Here is a 13,386-nt window from a genome sequence, read left to right on the forward strand (position 1 = left end):
TTGTCTTCTTTAAACTTTCCAAATTCCTTCAAAACCTGCATATAGCCAAAAATTTGTATTCCGACTTAAAGGCTCAGGCTTTTCTAATGGTAAGTCTTTAACGTCTTCATCTTTAGACTGCAAGTCCACAATTTTATGCCCGTTTAAACATCCATGTCTGTGGCAATTTCTTTGTCGATATCAATGTAAGATGCAGCAACTGACCTTATTTTCTGAAACATCACTATAAATATTACTAATTGCGCCCTAAATCTGCAAGATGTTGTCAGGCTCAATAATTTGTATTGTAGACTATCACCATTGCCAAATAAGAAATCTCATTTCTGAAGGCATTTTCTTACATTACAAGTGATTGATTCCATGTGTTTCTTTTGTTTTTGTTGTCTTGGAAGATGCTCTGGAACCATCCATTAGACACTGAGTATCCGTCAATTTTTAAAAGTTTCGCTGTGTCCTGCGCCTTTGCTTGAAGGATAGGTCTTAAAATAGCAATGTTTTTGGCAGAGGTTTGAAGAAATCACTCAAAAATAGACTTGTTGATTTCTGCATAATTTCCTTCCTTTCCTTTCTTGACATTTATGTTGGTGATGTATTTTTCAACTACTTTATCCTTTTCTTTCATAATTGAGTAAATTTGCATTATGCTGCACTTGAATTTACTTACAGCTTGCTTGGCAGTCTTTTTTCCTTTAGTTATCATTTTGACCACGTCAAACTTTTCTTTCAGAGATAAAATGTTCACTTTTATCCATGGCTGTAAAAGAATAAGTTTTTTAAAAAGGAAAACAAAAAATAAGTTCTTATAAAAATGAAGGAATTTGTGACCTTCTCAAAAACCTAATTATCTCAAATAAAAAGAAAATATTGAGAACTATCAATATTACTATATGATAAAGTTAGCACACTGCAGTAAAATATTTAAGAATAAAACCACATGAAAAGAAAATTGTTGTTTGTACATACACTGAATGTGTTAAGTCAGGTAGATCCTTCTCTTTTTGGGCAAGACAAGAAAATTTGAGGAAAAGAATTTCAAGGAAATGGAGTGGATTGTGGAATAAAATATCAAAATTACAAATACCTAAGAACAAAAGTTAAAAAAGACAAAACCTCAAAACAAGGGGAAAATGTATGTTTTGCTAGCTTTTAAAATAAAGGAATATAAATATTAGTATCTCTTACTTTTTAGCATAGTGCCTAAGACACTTGACTGATAACCAGAAGGCTGGTGGTTCAAACCTACCAGCCACTCCTCCCAAAGGAAGGCTGGGCAACCTACTTGTGTAGTAATACTACCTCGGAAACCCAAGGAGGGGTTGCTATGAGTCGGGTCCAACTCGACGGCACGTAACAACCACCTTTTTTTTTTTTACAAACTTTCCTAGAAAAAATTTACAGACCAAAAAAAAAGGCGAAATATAAACAACAGATGTACTCAGAGAACAACAGCAATGCACAGTACATAATCATAGAACATGCAAAAGAAAGAAGAAGACTGAAGCTTTTCTCTGACTCTTGTACTCCTTGGAAGTATTTGTGGCTTTGCATCTGCACTTCCTCATATGTAGGTTGCATTACCAATGATTTTCTGATTTCATCTTTGTCTTGTAACTTCTGGCTTTCAGAGAATATTTATTAGGCTGAAGTAATTGTTTTAGTGGAAAATAACTGTGTCTTCCTTCTCTAACTGGTTTCTGCCTTACACAGGTTCTGGCTTTTGAAGGTTTTATTGCATTGCCAAACTGTTTTTCAAAGTGTTATACCAATTTACATCCATGTAAGTGGTATATTAGCGTTTCCATTGTCTGCCACCTTTATCAACAGTATTTATATATGTTACAATGACAAAAAATATGTATTATTAAATGTTTACATTTCATGTGTTGGGAACTTTTATTTATCAACTGCATAATGAATACAGACACAAAACACTCAAAACTGCACAAAGGCAGATACAAAATGAAAAGCAAGTCTTCCACCACACCCAGTCTATCTGTCCCCAGGAGTGACTACTTCAACTATTTGTGTTTCCTTCTGATGGTTACACCTCAATAATTCTAAATAAAATGCTTACACTTCAATTTCATAATTTAGCAGTAACTAAGGATGATGAAAGATAAGGAAATCAACATACTTAAAATTCCATCCTCCTCATAACTTCTGTCAGATATAGCAATACTTTCATATTGTCATGGTTTACCTTATCGATTTCTATGTTTGTATTTAGGGTTTGGCACTTTGCATGTAAGTCAATTTTTAAAACCGATACCAATCAATTTGCTAGCAAAATTATACTTAATGCAATTACTTCTTTCAAAATCAGTTAATATGACTGACCTTTTAGGAGAGAAAATGTAATTCTGTATCACTAAATTTGTTCCAAGTGTCCAGGTCAATAGATTCTCTTCTCTTAAACTATTACTAATTGCTCAAAATTATACCCTAATTTTTTATGAATTTGTAGATGGACCATAATTTCCTGTATGAATTTTTGCATTCCCACTGTTCTTGATTTTTTTCTTACTGATCAAAGTGTCAGGTGCCTTCACATAATCATAATCAAGTTCTTAATCATATTATTTCTTAAAAAATTAATCTTACGTATTATATATTTCTCATTATCCTTTAAATCAGACTGATCGCTTTTTAACTTCATCATGTAGCTATCATACCAAGAATTTTTTCCTTAGATTCAGTCCATTCTCTACTGGATTTTATCTCCTGTTTCTTGTAATCCTTTTTCCTTCTCTGAAGCATAATCTCAAGAAATTCACAAATTTGTAGGAAGTCAATGTCCTACACCATTGCAATGTTTTAATGTATTTTTATTTTATGCACATTTGATTTATAATTTGGTCAGCTCTTTAATTCTAGGTTGAAAAATTATCTAAACCCCACTACAATTCTGAAAACATTGAACAAAACATCAAGTGTTATTGATAATCTTTTTCACATTAGAAGCATTCAGAGTATCTTCTTTATTCTTAATTTTCTGAGGTGTTAGAAGGATGTGTCTAAACAGGAGTCTTCTTAAAATTATTACCTGGAATTCAGTGGGCTCTTTAAACCAAAACTTCATGTCTTCCAGCTCTAGGATATTTTCCTTCCCTTTCATTTTCCATTCTTTTTTTTCCTTCAGTTCCTCTAAATCATTTAGAATTTTCCTCTTCCCTCTCTTTCATCAAGCAAAATACACTGAGAGATTTCCTCAATGTCTTCTTGTTCTTATATTGTTTTGTTTGTTTTATGATCTCAGCAACATTTTTCCCTCTAAGAACTCTTTCCTCTTTCTATTCTTTTTCTATGGCAGCCATAACAACAACAAAAAAAAACCTTCCTCCTCCCCTCACCCCTCCCTTAACAGCACAAGAAAACTGGTGGCTCTAGAGAGGAAACAGCAGGCCAGTTTGGTAGCATAGTGGCTAAGACACTTGCCTGCTAACCAGACGGCTGGCGGTTCAAACCCACCAGCCACTCCTCGGAAGGAAGGTTGGGCAATCCTACTTCCGTAGCGATACTGCCTCGGAAACCCAAGGAGGGGTCGCTATGAGTCGGGGTCGACTCGACGGCAAACAACAACAACAACAACAGCCACTCTTCAGAAGGAAGATGGGGCAATCTAATTCCCTAGTGATACTACCCCAAGGAGGGGTCGCTATGAGTCGGGTCGGACTCCATGGCACATAACAACAACAACAGAGACTCTACCAATGAGGAAAACAAAAGAATACTTTGGTAAGTGCCTGGCTTCTGGAGTTTAACTGTGGTGAAAGATAAGGCACATAGGGTGACAACTAATAGAGAAAGTCAAGTAACGAAATCCAACCAATGCATGGTATTCCTGCTTATGTGGTTTTGTATCTTCTTCTTGCTTTGAAATGGAAGCATTAAGTGGAAAAGGAATAAACTAAGTAAACAGATATGGATAGAACTAAACTAATATTTTTGTGTTATATTTAATTTTACACCTTTAAAATCTTATTACTATGAAGAGCATTTAGATATATGAAGACAATACCTCACTTAAACACTTAAATAATATTTAGAACAGCCTGACACTGGTCACAAAACAGGAGAGAGGAGAAACAGAACCAAACAATATTCTTTAATATAGTTGAGATTTCAAACTAGTAGAAGAGAGTATTCATTTCTTAGTGAGAACTACTAACCAGAGAGAAAATGATTCCCTATATAAATCTAAGATCAAATATATTCCAGATACAGTGACAATTTAATATTCTTAGAAGTTCATGTTGTTATGTGCCGTCGAGTCAAATCCGACTCATAAGACCCTTCCTTGGGTTTCCGAGGCAGTATCACTATGGAAGTAGGATTGCCCATCCTTCCTTCCGAGGAGTGGCTGGGGGGTTTGAAACGCCAGCCTTCTGGTTAGCAGTCAAGTGCTTTAGCCACTATGCTACCAGAGCTCCTAAAAATATAGTTTCTATAAACCGTAAAGTAAATAAATAAAATACAGCCACCTCAATAGTTAGCAAAGAATTCAAAAAGGCAATTTACAAAAGAAAGTTTATGACAAATGGTTACTAAATCTATCATTAAAGAAATAAAAACTTAAAACTGCCCATCCGTTTGATACAGTATTTTAAAAAACCGGGGAAAAAAATAGTGTTCAATGTAGCAAAACTAGCACTCTCCAACAATTAGAAAATTTTTAAGTTGGTACAGCTCAAGCAACATCAATAAAAACATTTAACATGCACTCATTATGCCAGCAATTCCACTTTTAATAGCCTATACTTAACATGAATGTTCTTCACTGTGTTATAGACAATATTGCTGTTGAGTGCCACGAAGTTGTCTCTGACTCATAGCAACCCTGTGTACAACAGAATGAAACAATGCCCAGTCCTGTGCCAGCCCCACGATCCCTGCTATACCTGAGCCCATCGTTGTACCCACTGTGTTCATCCATCTCGTGAAGGCCTTCCTGTTTCACTGACCTTCCACATTACCAAGCATGATATCCTTCTCCAAGAAACGGTCCCTTCTGACAACGTTCTAGCTTCCAAGGAACATTCCAGGTGCACTTCCTCCAGGACAGATGTTAGTTCTTTTAGCAGTTCAGGGTACTTTCAGTATTCTTCACCAACACCACAGCTCAAAAGCATCAACTTTCGGTCTTCCTTATTCATTATCCAGCTCTCACATGCATATGAGGTGATTGAAAACACCATGGCTTGGGTCAGATGCAGCACATTTGCCCAATGCAATACAACTTTCTGATGTTTAGACTGCTGCTTCCACTGGTGTTGATTACAGAATCAAGTAATATGAAGTCCTTGACAACTTCAATCTTTTCTTCATTTATCGTGATGCTGCTTATTGGTCCAGTTGTGAGGATTTTCATTTTCTTTACATCAAGGGGTAATCCATACTGTAGACTACTATTGTCTTTTATCTTCATCAGTAAGTGCTTCAAGTCATCCTTATTTTCAGCAAAATTGAGTCATCTGCATATCGCAGGTTGTCAATGATTCTTCCTTCAATCCTGATGCCACGTTTTTCTTCATATAGTCTAGCTCCTCAGATTATTTGATCAGCATACAGATTGAGTAAGTATGGCGAAAGGATACAACCCTGACACACTCCCTTCTTGATTTTAAACCACACAGTGTCCCCCTGTTCAAATGAGAGCCTCCTGGTCTATGTACAGGCCCCTCATGAGCACAATTAAGTGTTCTGGAATTCCCATTCTTTTCAATGTTATCCATAATTTGTTATGATCTACACAATTGAATGCTTCTGCATAGTCAACAAAATGTGAGTAAACATCTTTCTGGTATTCTTTGCTTTTAGCCAAGATCTACCAGACATCAGCAATGTTAACCCTCGTTCCACGTTCTCTTCTGAATCCAGCTTTCACTTCTGTACGTTCTCTTTCAATATATTGCCACAATCATTTTTCAATCATCTTCAGTAAGATTTTAGTTGCATGCAGTATTAATGATACTGTTTGAAAATTTCCATGTTCTGTGTGATCACCTTTCTTTGGAATGGGTATAAATATGGATATCTTCCAGTTTGTTGGCTAGCTAGCTGTCTTCCAAATCTCTTGGCATAGCCATGTGAGTGCCTCCAGCATGGCATCCATTTGTCGAAATATCTCAATGGGTATTCTGTCAATTCCTGGAGCCTTGTTCTTTGCCAATTCCTTCAGTGCAGCTTTGACTTCTTCGCTCAACACCATTGGTTCTTGATCATATGCCATCTCCTGAAATAAATGAACATCAACTAACCCTTTTTGGTACAGTGACTCTGTATTCCTTCCATCTTGTTGTGTTTCCTGCATTATTCAGTATTTTGCCCATAAATCTTCCAATACTGCAATTAGAGGCTTAAATTTTTTCCTCAGTTCTTTCAGCTTGAGAAATATCGAGCATGTTCTTCCCTTTTGCCTTTCCAACTCCAGGTCTTTGCACATTTCATTATAATATCTATGTCTTCTCAAGCTGTTCTTTGAAATCTTCTGTTCAGCTCTTTTATCTTGTCATTTCTTCCATTTGCTTTAGCTCCTCTTTGTTCAAGGACAAGTTTCAGAGTTTCTTCTGACATTCCTCTTGGTCTTTTCCTCCTTTCCTATCTTTTTAATGACCTTCTGCTTTCTTCATGGATGATGTTCTTGGTGTCATCTCACAATTCCTCTGGTTTTTGGTCACTGGTGTTCACTGCATCAAATCCATTTAGATGGTCTCTAAATTCAGGCGGGATATATTGAATGTCGTATTTTGGCTCTCGTGGACTTGTTTTAATTGTCTTCAACTTCAACTCGAACATACATATGAGCAGTTAATGGTCTGTTCCACAGTCAGGTCCTAGTCTCGTTCTGGCTGAAGATACTGAGCTTCCCCATGGCCTCTTGTCACAATGTAGTCAATCTGATTCCTGTGTACTCTATCTGGAGAAATCCAAGTGTACAGCCCCCATTTGTGTCATTGTAAAAAGGTATTTGCAATGAATAAGTCATTGGTCTTACAAAATTCCATCATTTGTGTGATGGTTATGTTTGTGCGTCAACTTGGCTGGGCAGCTGGATGTAGTACTCCCTGTGATGAGACTGGCAATCAACTCCATGGTGCAATCTACTGTAAGCAGCTGAGTAGCTGCCTTTGGGTATGCGGTCTGCTTCCCGTATAAAAGCTTTGGGAATGGTCTCTAGCCTATGGCACGCTTGGACCATGCATGTAGCTGTGTCGTTGCTCAGCAGCCTGCTATGCTCTGCTGACCTTGGGACTTAAAATGGACTTAAGTCAATGGCCTGCCGTGTGGTAACATCAGGACTGTGTCTTTTTACTTGTCAACCTTGGGGTTTCTCAGCCTCAGCAGCCAGCAGCTGTCGAGTAAGAAACGCCTCTAGCTCCAGTGGGCTGGGAGTAGGAGGCAGAGCAGGACCCCAAGGTTGAGGGGCTTTCACCTAGCCCCTGGAGCCTGGCACTTTGAACTTGGACTTAAAGCCTCCAAATTTTAAGAACAAACTCCTGTTTGTTACGGCCATCCATTTGTGGTATATTCTTGTCAGAGCAGCACTAGGTAACCAGAAAAATATGCCACGTTATTCTTCTTCATTTAGTTATTGCTGGCACATATGGTCATCTGATCATATGGCTATCTGATTCAAAACGGCCAAAACCAATCCATTTCAGCTCACTAATGCCTAGGATATCTTTATGTGTTCCATTTTATTTTTAACAACCTCCAATTTTCTTAAGATTCATACTTCGTACATTCCATGTTCCAATTATTAATGGATGTTTGCAGCTGTTTCTTCTCATTTTGAGTTGTGCCACGTCAGCAAACAGAGATCTCAAAACCTCTAATCACTAAAGTCGTTTCTACTCTGAGGAGGCAGCTCTTTCCCAGTCATATTTTGAGTGCCTTCCAACCTGATGGGTTCATTTTCTGGCACTGTATCAGACAATGTTTCAGGGCTATTCATAAAGTTTTCCAGTAATATATCTGACAGTGTTTCAATGCTATTCATAAGACTGGCCAAGTCTCTGAGAAGTGGATGGCCTCTTCCTCCTTCTGAGTCTGTCTTAGTCTGGAAGCACCGCTGAAACCTGTCTACCATGGGTGACCCTGTTGGCATTTTAAACACTAGTGGCATAGCCTCTAGCCTCACAGCAACATGCAAGCCACCAAAATATGACAAAATGACAGATAAGTTCATCTACCTTAGCTGTTTCAAACCACTCCACTCACTTCCTGGTCTCCCCCTTACCTATTCTGGCCATCTGCTGGCTCCTGCTTCCTGCATGGCCTCTCCCCTTACCTGTTCTGGCCAACTGCTGGCTCCTGCTTCCTGCATGGCCTCTCCCCTTACCTGTTCTGGCCATCTGCCAGTTCCTGCTTCCTGCCAGGCCTCTCCCTTGTAGACAATACAAAAGGCTAAATGTCCAAAGCGGCCAATTAGATGCAACAACTAGTCTCTCCTCATCCAGAGCAAAGAAAAATGGAAAAAAAAAAAAACTCATGGAAACAATTAGTCAAAGGGACTAATGGACCATGCATACCTCACCCTATGTGACCCTGAGACCAGAAGAGCTAGATGGTACCTGGCTACCAATGTCAACCACTCAGAAAGGGATCAGTGTAGGATATCTTGGATAGAGTGACAGAAAAATGTGGAAAAAACCCAAAATCATAAAAAAAAGATCAAGCTTACTGGTCTGATAGAGCCTGGTCAACCCCCCAACTATAGCCCCTAGTCACCCTTTGGGCTAAAACTGAACTCACTCCCGTGGCTTCCAGCCAAAGAGTGGCAGGTATAAAAGGTAAACATTTATATCAGGTAGGTACACTCCTAACTTAGAACATGGGAGATCAGAAGAGCAGTATTTGCACAGGAAGATAGGTTAAAGGGAAGGAATGCATGGGAAAGAAAGACACAGGGAAATGACCACAGGGATGAAATGGGATGAGAGCTGTTACATTATGGGGTATAAAATCAATGCCATGAACAAAATTTGTATGAACTATTTCATAGAAAATGAATTTGCTCTGTAAACTTTCACTAAAATCACAATATTTTAAAAAAAAAAGCTAGACATTCAGCCAAAAGGATGGTAATATTATGAAGTCGTTAAAATTATTATGTAGATCTGTACTGATGGAAAGCGAACTATGACATTTCAATACTAAAATTTTAAAGCAGACTACAACTTTATGATACAATACCACAAATATAGCAGTTCCATTTCTATAAAAATGTATGTATGTGTTCATACGTGTATGGATTCGTAAAAAAATTCTGGAAGGACATCGTCATCATCATCTCTGATATAAATGAGTACATGACAAGCAATGTTAATGTAAAAATAAGCTACCTATAAGGGAATATTTATCTTCTGATAAGAGGCAAGAAATTCTTTTCAATTATACGATAAAATCATATTCCAATATATCTGAACAAAATACAAAAATGCAGTAGAAAGAAAAAACATTATGAGATAAAATGTTACTAGGGCCTACATCTTATTTTATCAAAAAGAACAAGCTTTTCAAAAGAATACAAAATGATCAGCTCTGCCATACCCAATTCTGCACCTAGTTGCCCCCAACCATCAGGCAGGTGCATGGCTCAAAATCTTTTGTAAAAAATGTAATGGACTGTACTGATCATCTGTACACTTTCCAAGGAACATCTAGGGAAAACAGCAAGAAGAGCTGATGAAACTTCAGAGTTACTCGGAAAGTCCAAGAAGAGAATTTAGCACCAAATTTAGCACCAAAACAACCACTCTCAGAGAACAATTCCGTCATAAAAAAGTGTGTGTGTTTGTATATCACATATGCTATACAGAAACCACACTGAAAGATAGTAAGAATTTCTCAAAATACAGACAAGTGGATCAGGGCTAAAATTGGTATTACTATTTTAAAATAAGCACAGTTAACCAAAAAACAAAGACCACACTCTTGTTTTACCCCCAATTAATACTCACTATATTCCAGTTTCTTTCTCTTCTTTTTCTCTTTTAATAGTTCCTCTTCCTCCCTGACTCCCTCCTCTCCTTCTTCTCTTGGCTCCTCTCCCATAGTATCGTAAAATACTGGATCTCGATGAGCAGCTTTCCTCTGCAAATGCTTAGTCTTTGATCCCCCTTTAACAAGCACAACTTTTCTTTTCAAACAAGTGCAGCCAAACATGCAGTCTGGTCTGCGGCAGTGAGCAGGCTGGCGTTTCTCCAAAGCTAGGCTGGAACATACGCAACCCAGTCGACAAAAATCATTGTTGCATGGAGGAGCGCGTTTCCTTATGATTGTATGGATAGGTTTGGTTTTGAGAGATGCCTAAAATTAAAGTAGAAAATAGTAATTCTGCAACTGCCCAAATACATGACTTAGAAAATGTATTTGCTCTGCTTGGTCCGCCTTCTTCTCTAATAGCACAAGATTAACACAGATACAAAGGGCAGATCATAACTGTAGGTAAGACGGTGAGTAACCTCCCACTGTAATACATGACAGACATAAGCAAAAGAATGAATATTCTCATTTATTACCCAAAATAGCAACAAAGATAGATTTATTCATAAATGCTCTAGGGTATTTGTGAATATATGATACAAATGCTCTAGGACAGAGGCTGACAAACTAATGCCCACAGACCAAGTACAGCCTGTTTTATGAACAGTTTTACTGGAATACAGCCAAGATCATCTATTTGCACACTGTCTAAACCAAAAACCAAACCCACTGCCATCGAGTCGACTGCGACTCATAGCCACTCCCTTTGAGTTTACGAGGCAGCAAATCTTTATGGAAGTAGATTGCCCCATCCGCCTTCCACGGAGTAGCTGGTGGGTTTGACCCACCAACCTTGTGGACAGCAGTCAAATGCCTTAGGCGCTATGTCACCAGAGCTCCTTCTGCATATTGTCTGGAGGGCACTAAAACAGTAGAGTTGAGTAACTGCAACAGAGACTGTATGACCTACAAAACCCAAAATATTTACTTTCCAGCCTGTTGATAAAAAGTTTGCAGATCCCTACTCTAAGATAAATAATAAAAAGGAAGAGGATAATACAGGCACAAAAGTGTATGGGAATGATTAATAACAAAGGACACAACCTGCATTTAGTCCCAACATCTGATGATCTTCAGCTCTAGAATTCAGTCACATAATGAAAAAATCAAAGGTAAGGTATAAAAATTCACAATCTAAAAATGACCAATATGTTGTTCTGTCATGTGACATGCATCCAAAGGCAGTTAACATGAGTGTATTAATAAATTTAAAAATCTTAATATAAAGTTTTACAAATAACAAATTTTTTTCTCCATAAGTTTATAATTTCTTTTGCTGTAATTTGGTACCTTTTAAGCAGAATTTTCAAACTTCTTTTTAAAAGATGAGCAAATGTACTTGTTTACATGCTACAGAATGAAATTAGAGACTTTCAGAATAGCCAGCTGCCTTTATACAGGAGAGGGATGGTATTCCAAAGTACAATTAATTGTACAGTCTCCCTCTGCTGGCAGACAGAATCTATCTACACTTGAATGACGAGTTGATAATAAAAGAACAAATGGAGAACATCTGTTTAAGAACAAGGTTTATTTGTAACCAAGGTAACTAAATGCTTACAACTTACTGTCAAAAGACCTCATTCCCAACTTCCCCCGACTAATCTCACTCTTCCTAGGCAAGCACTGCTATGTATCCAGAAAAACAGGAGACACTTACTTGAGCTGTAAGCAGAGTTGTTAAGGACACATCTGCTCGCTCTTCAGTAATGTAAGTCCTTGGTTTTCCCTCCCAAAGTGCACAGTCCTCCAGGTCCATTAGCTTCACCTGAGATTTAGACAAGCCTGGAGGGCGAGTTCCTTGGAACTGTTGCTGCTGCTGCTGATGTGCCTGCCGCAGACTAATCTGCTTCGGAAAAGCATTCTCCTCTGAAGTTGACACAACAAAGTTATTCACTTGGTTTTCTAAAATGGAGCTGGCGGAAGTCTTGGTAACCCTATCTGCTGGAATCATATGGGAGTGTTTCTGCTTTGGTGAAACAGGATATGGTAAGATGGATTTATAAGATGATTTAGTTCGGCCACTAAAATTTGCCTGTTTGTTTTGAGACTTCACCTTTCGAGAGGGAGGGGGTATAGAATGAGGTTTCAAAGAGAAAGAGGTAGAAGGGGAAATGGTAGATTGCTTCTTCAGTACACTATCAAGTGTTCGTACATAGCTGGTACTCTTGGTGGGAAGCTGATATACCACAGGAGATGTGGGAGCATTAGAAGAGAAACCCATGCTTGTTTCCATCAGCTTGCCTTCATTTTCCAAGTATTCATCTAGCTTGTCACTACAGAAAGCAGAACGGTTTTTCAGTGAACTTTCTGAATTGCCCCCTAGAATAAAAGATACAAGGTATTTTTAATAATCTAGGACAAAAATTTGTATTGTTTAAGTAACCTCAACATTTTTTAAAAAAATCACACAAACATGTATTTGTAATAAAGCTTTCTATAAAAAGTATTTTTAAAAAATAGAGCAGATCATCAGAAAAAGTGTACTAAAAAAAAGGCAGGTGCACTAGATACAAGCTACTGAATCTTCTAAGCTGACCCTCCTCAGAAGGAAGGCAAGATATAAAACCAAGAGAAGAGACTGAGTCTCAGATACGAATTACATACTAAAATTTATTCTCTGGGGAAAATTAAGATGATGTTTGCTTAAATTATGTCTTATCCTAAAATTATCAAGTTACATATTTATTGAACATTAACTATTTGCCAAATGTTCACACAGTAATTAATATAAGAATTTTAAACCTTTGACAACTTACGATCTAATTATCAGATCACACTTAAGTGAAAATTAAAGAGTAAAGAACATATATAAATCAAAATAGATGCCAAGGGACTATTTAAGAGATTCAAATAGCCAGAATCTGATATAAAATGCTAGGGGAGAGGTAAGACCACATAAAGAAGATTATAAAATTTAGGTTTTTTTTTGTTTTGTTTTTTGTTTTTAAAACTTTATTGTGGATCTCATCAATATTCTTTAGGGATAGGGAAAAACCAATCACTATTGGTTTATAGTGGAAAGGAAAGAGACCTCGGATAAGCAAAGCACTAGTGAAGAAGAAAAACAAAGTAGGAGGTCTCACCCTGCTGGATCTCAAAACCTACTATTCAGACACAGTAGTCAAAACTGCCTGGTATTGGTTTAATGACAGATACATAGACCAATGGAATAGAATTGAGAACCCAGATATAGATCCGTCGACTTATAGTCAGCTGATCTTTGACAAAGGCCCAAAATCCATTAAATGGAGAAGAGAATGTTTGTTTAATAAATGGTGCTGGCAAAACTGGAGATCCATTTGCAGAAAAATGAAACAAGATCTGTACCTCACACCA

At 37.6% G+C, this 13,386-nt stretch overlaps 1 protein-coding gene across 1 annotated transcript in view; it reads right to left on the minus strand.

Annotated features, from left to right (window-relative positions):
• The window catches only part of MGA (MAX dimerization protein MGA), an 86,425-nt gene that overhangs the window by 38,928 nt on the left and 34,111 nt on the right, over positions 1-13,386 (minus strand). Inside the window, exons 7-8 of the mRNA XM_042783699.1 lie at positions 11,708-12,369; positions 9,963-10,311 (exon numbers count right to left, since the gene is read on the minus strand). Of these exons, the coding sequence (XP_042639633.1) occupies positions 9,963-10,311; positions 11,708-12,369 (1,011 nt within the window). The remainder of the gene's footprint in view (positions 1-9,962; positions 10,312-11,707; positions 12,370-13,386) is intronic.

The sequence above is a fragment of the Orycteropus afer genome, unplaced genomic scaffold (genome assembly GCF_000298275.1).
Source record: "Orycteropus afer afer isolate SDZICR_OR568_19922 unplaced genomic scaffold, OryAfe1.0 scaffold00026, whole genome shotgun sequence".
NCBI classification, from domain to species: Eukaryota; Metazoa; Chordata; class Mammalia; order Tubulidentata; family Orycteropodidae; genus Orycteropus; species Orycteropus afer.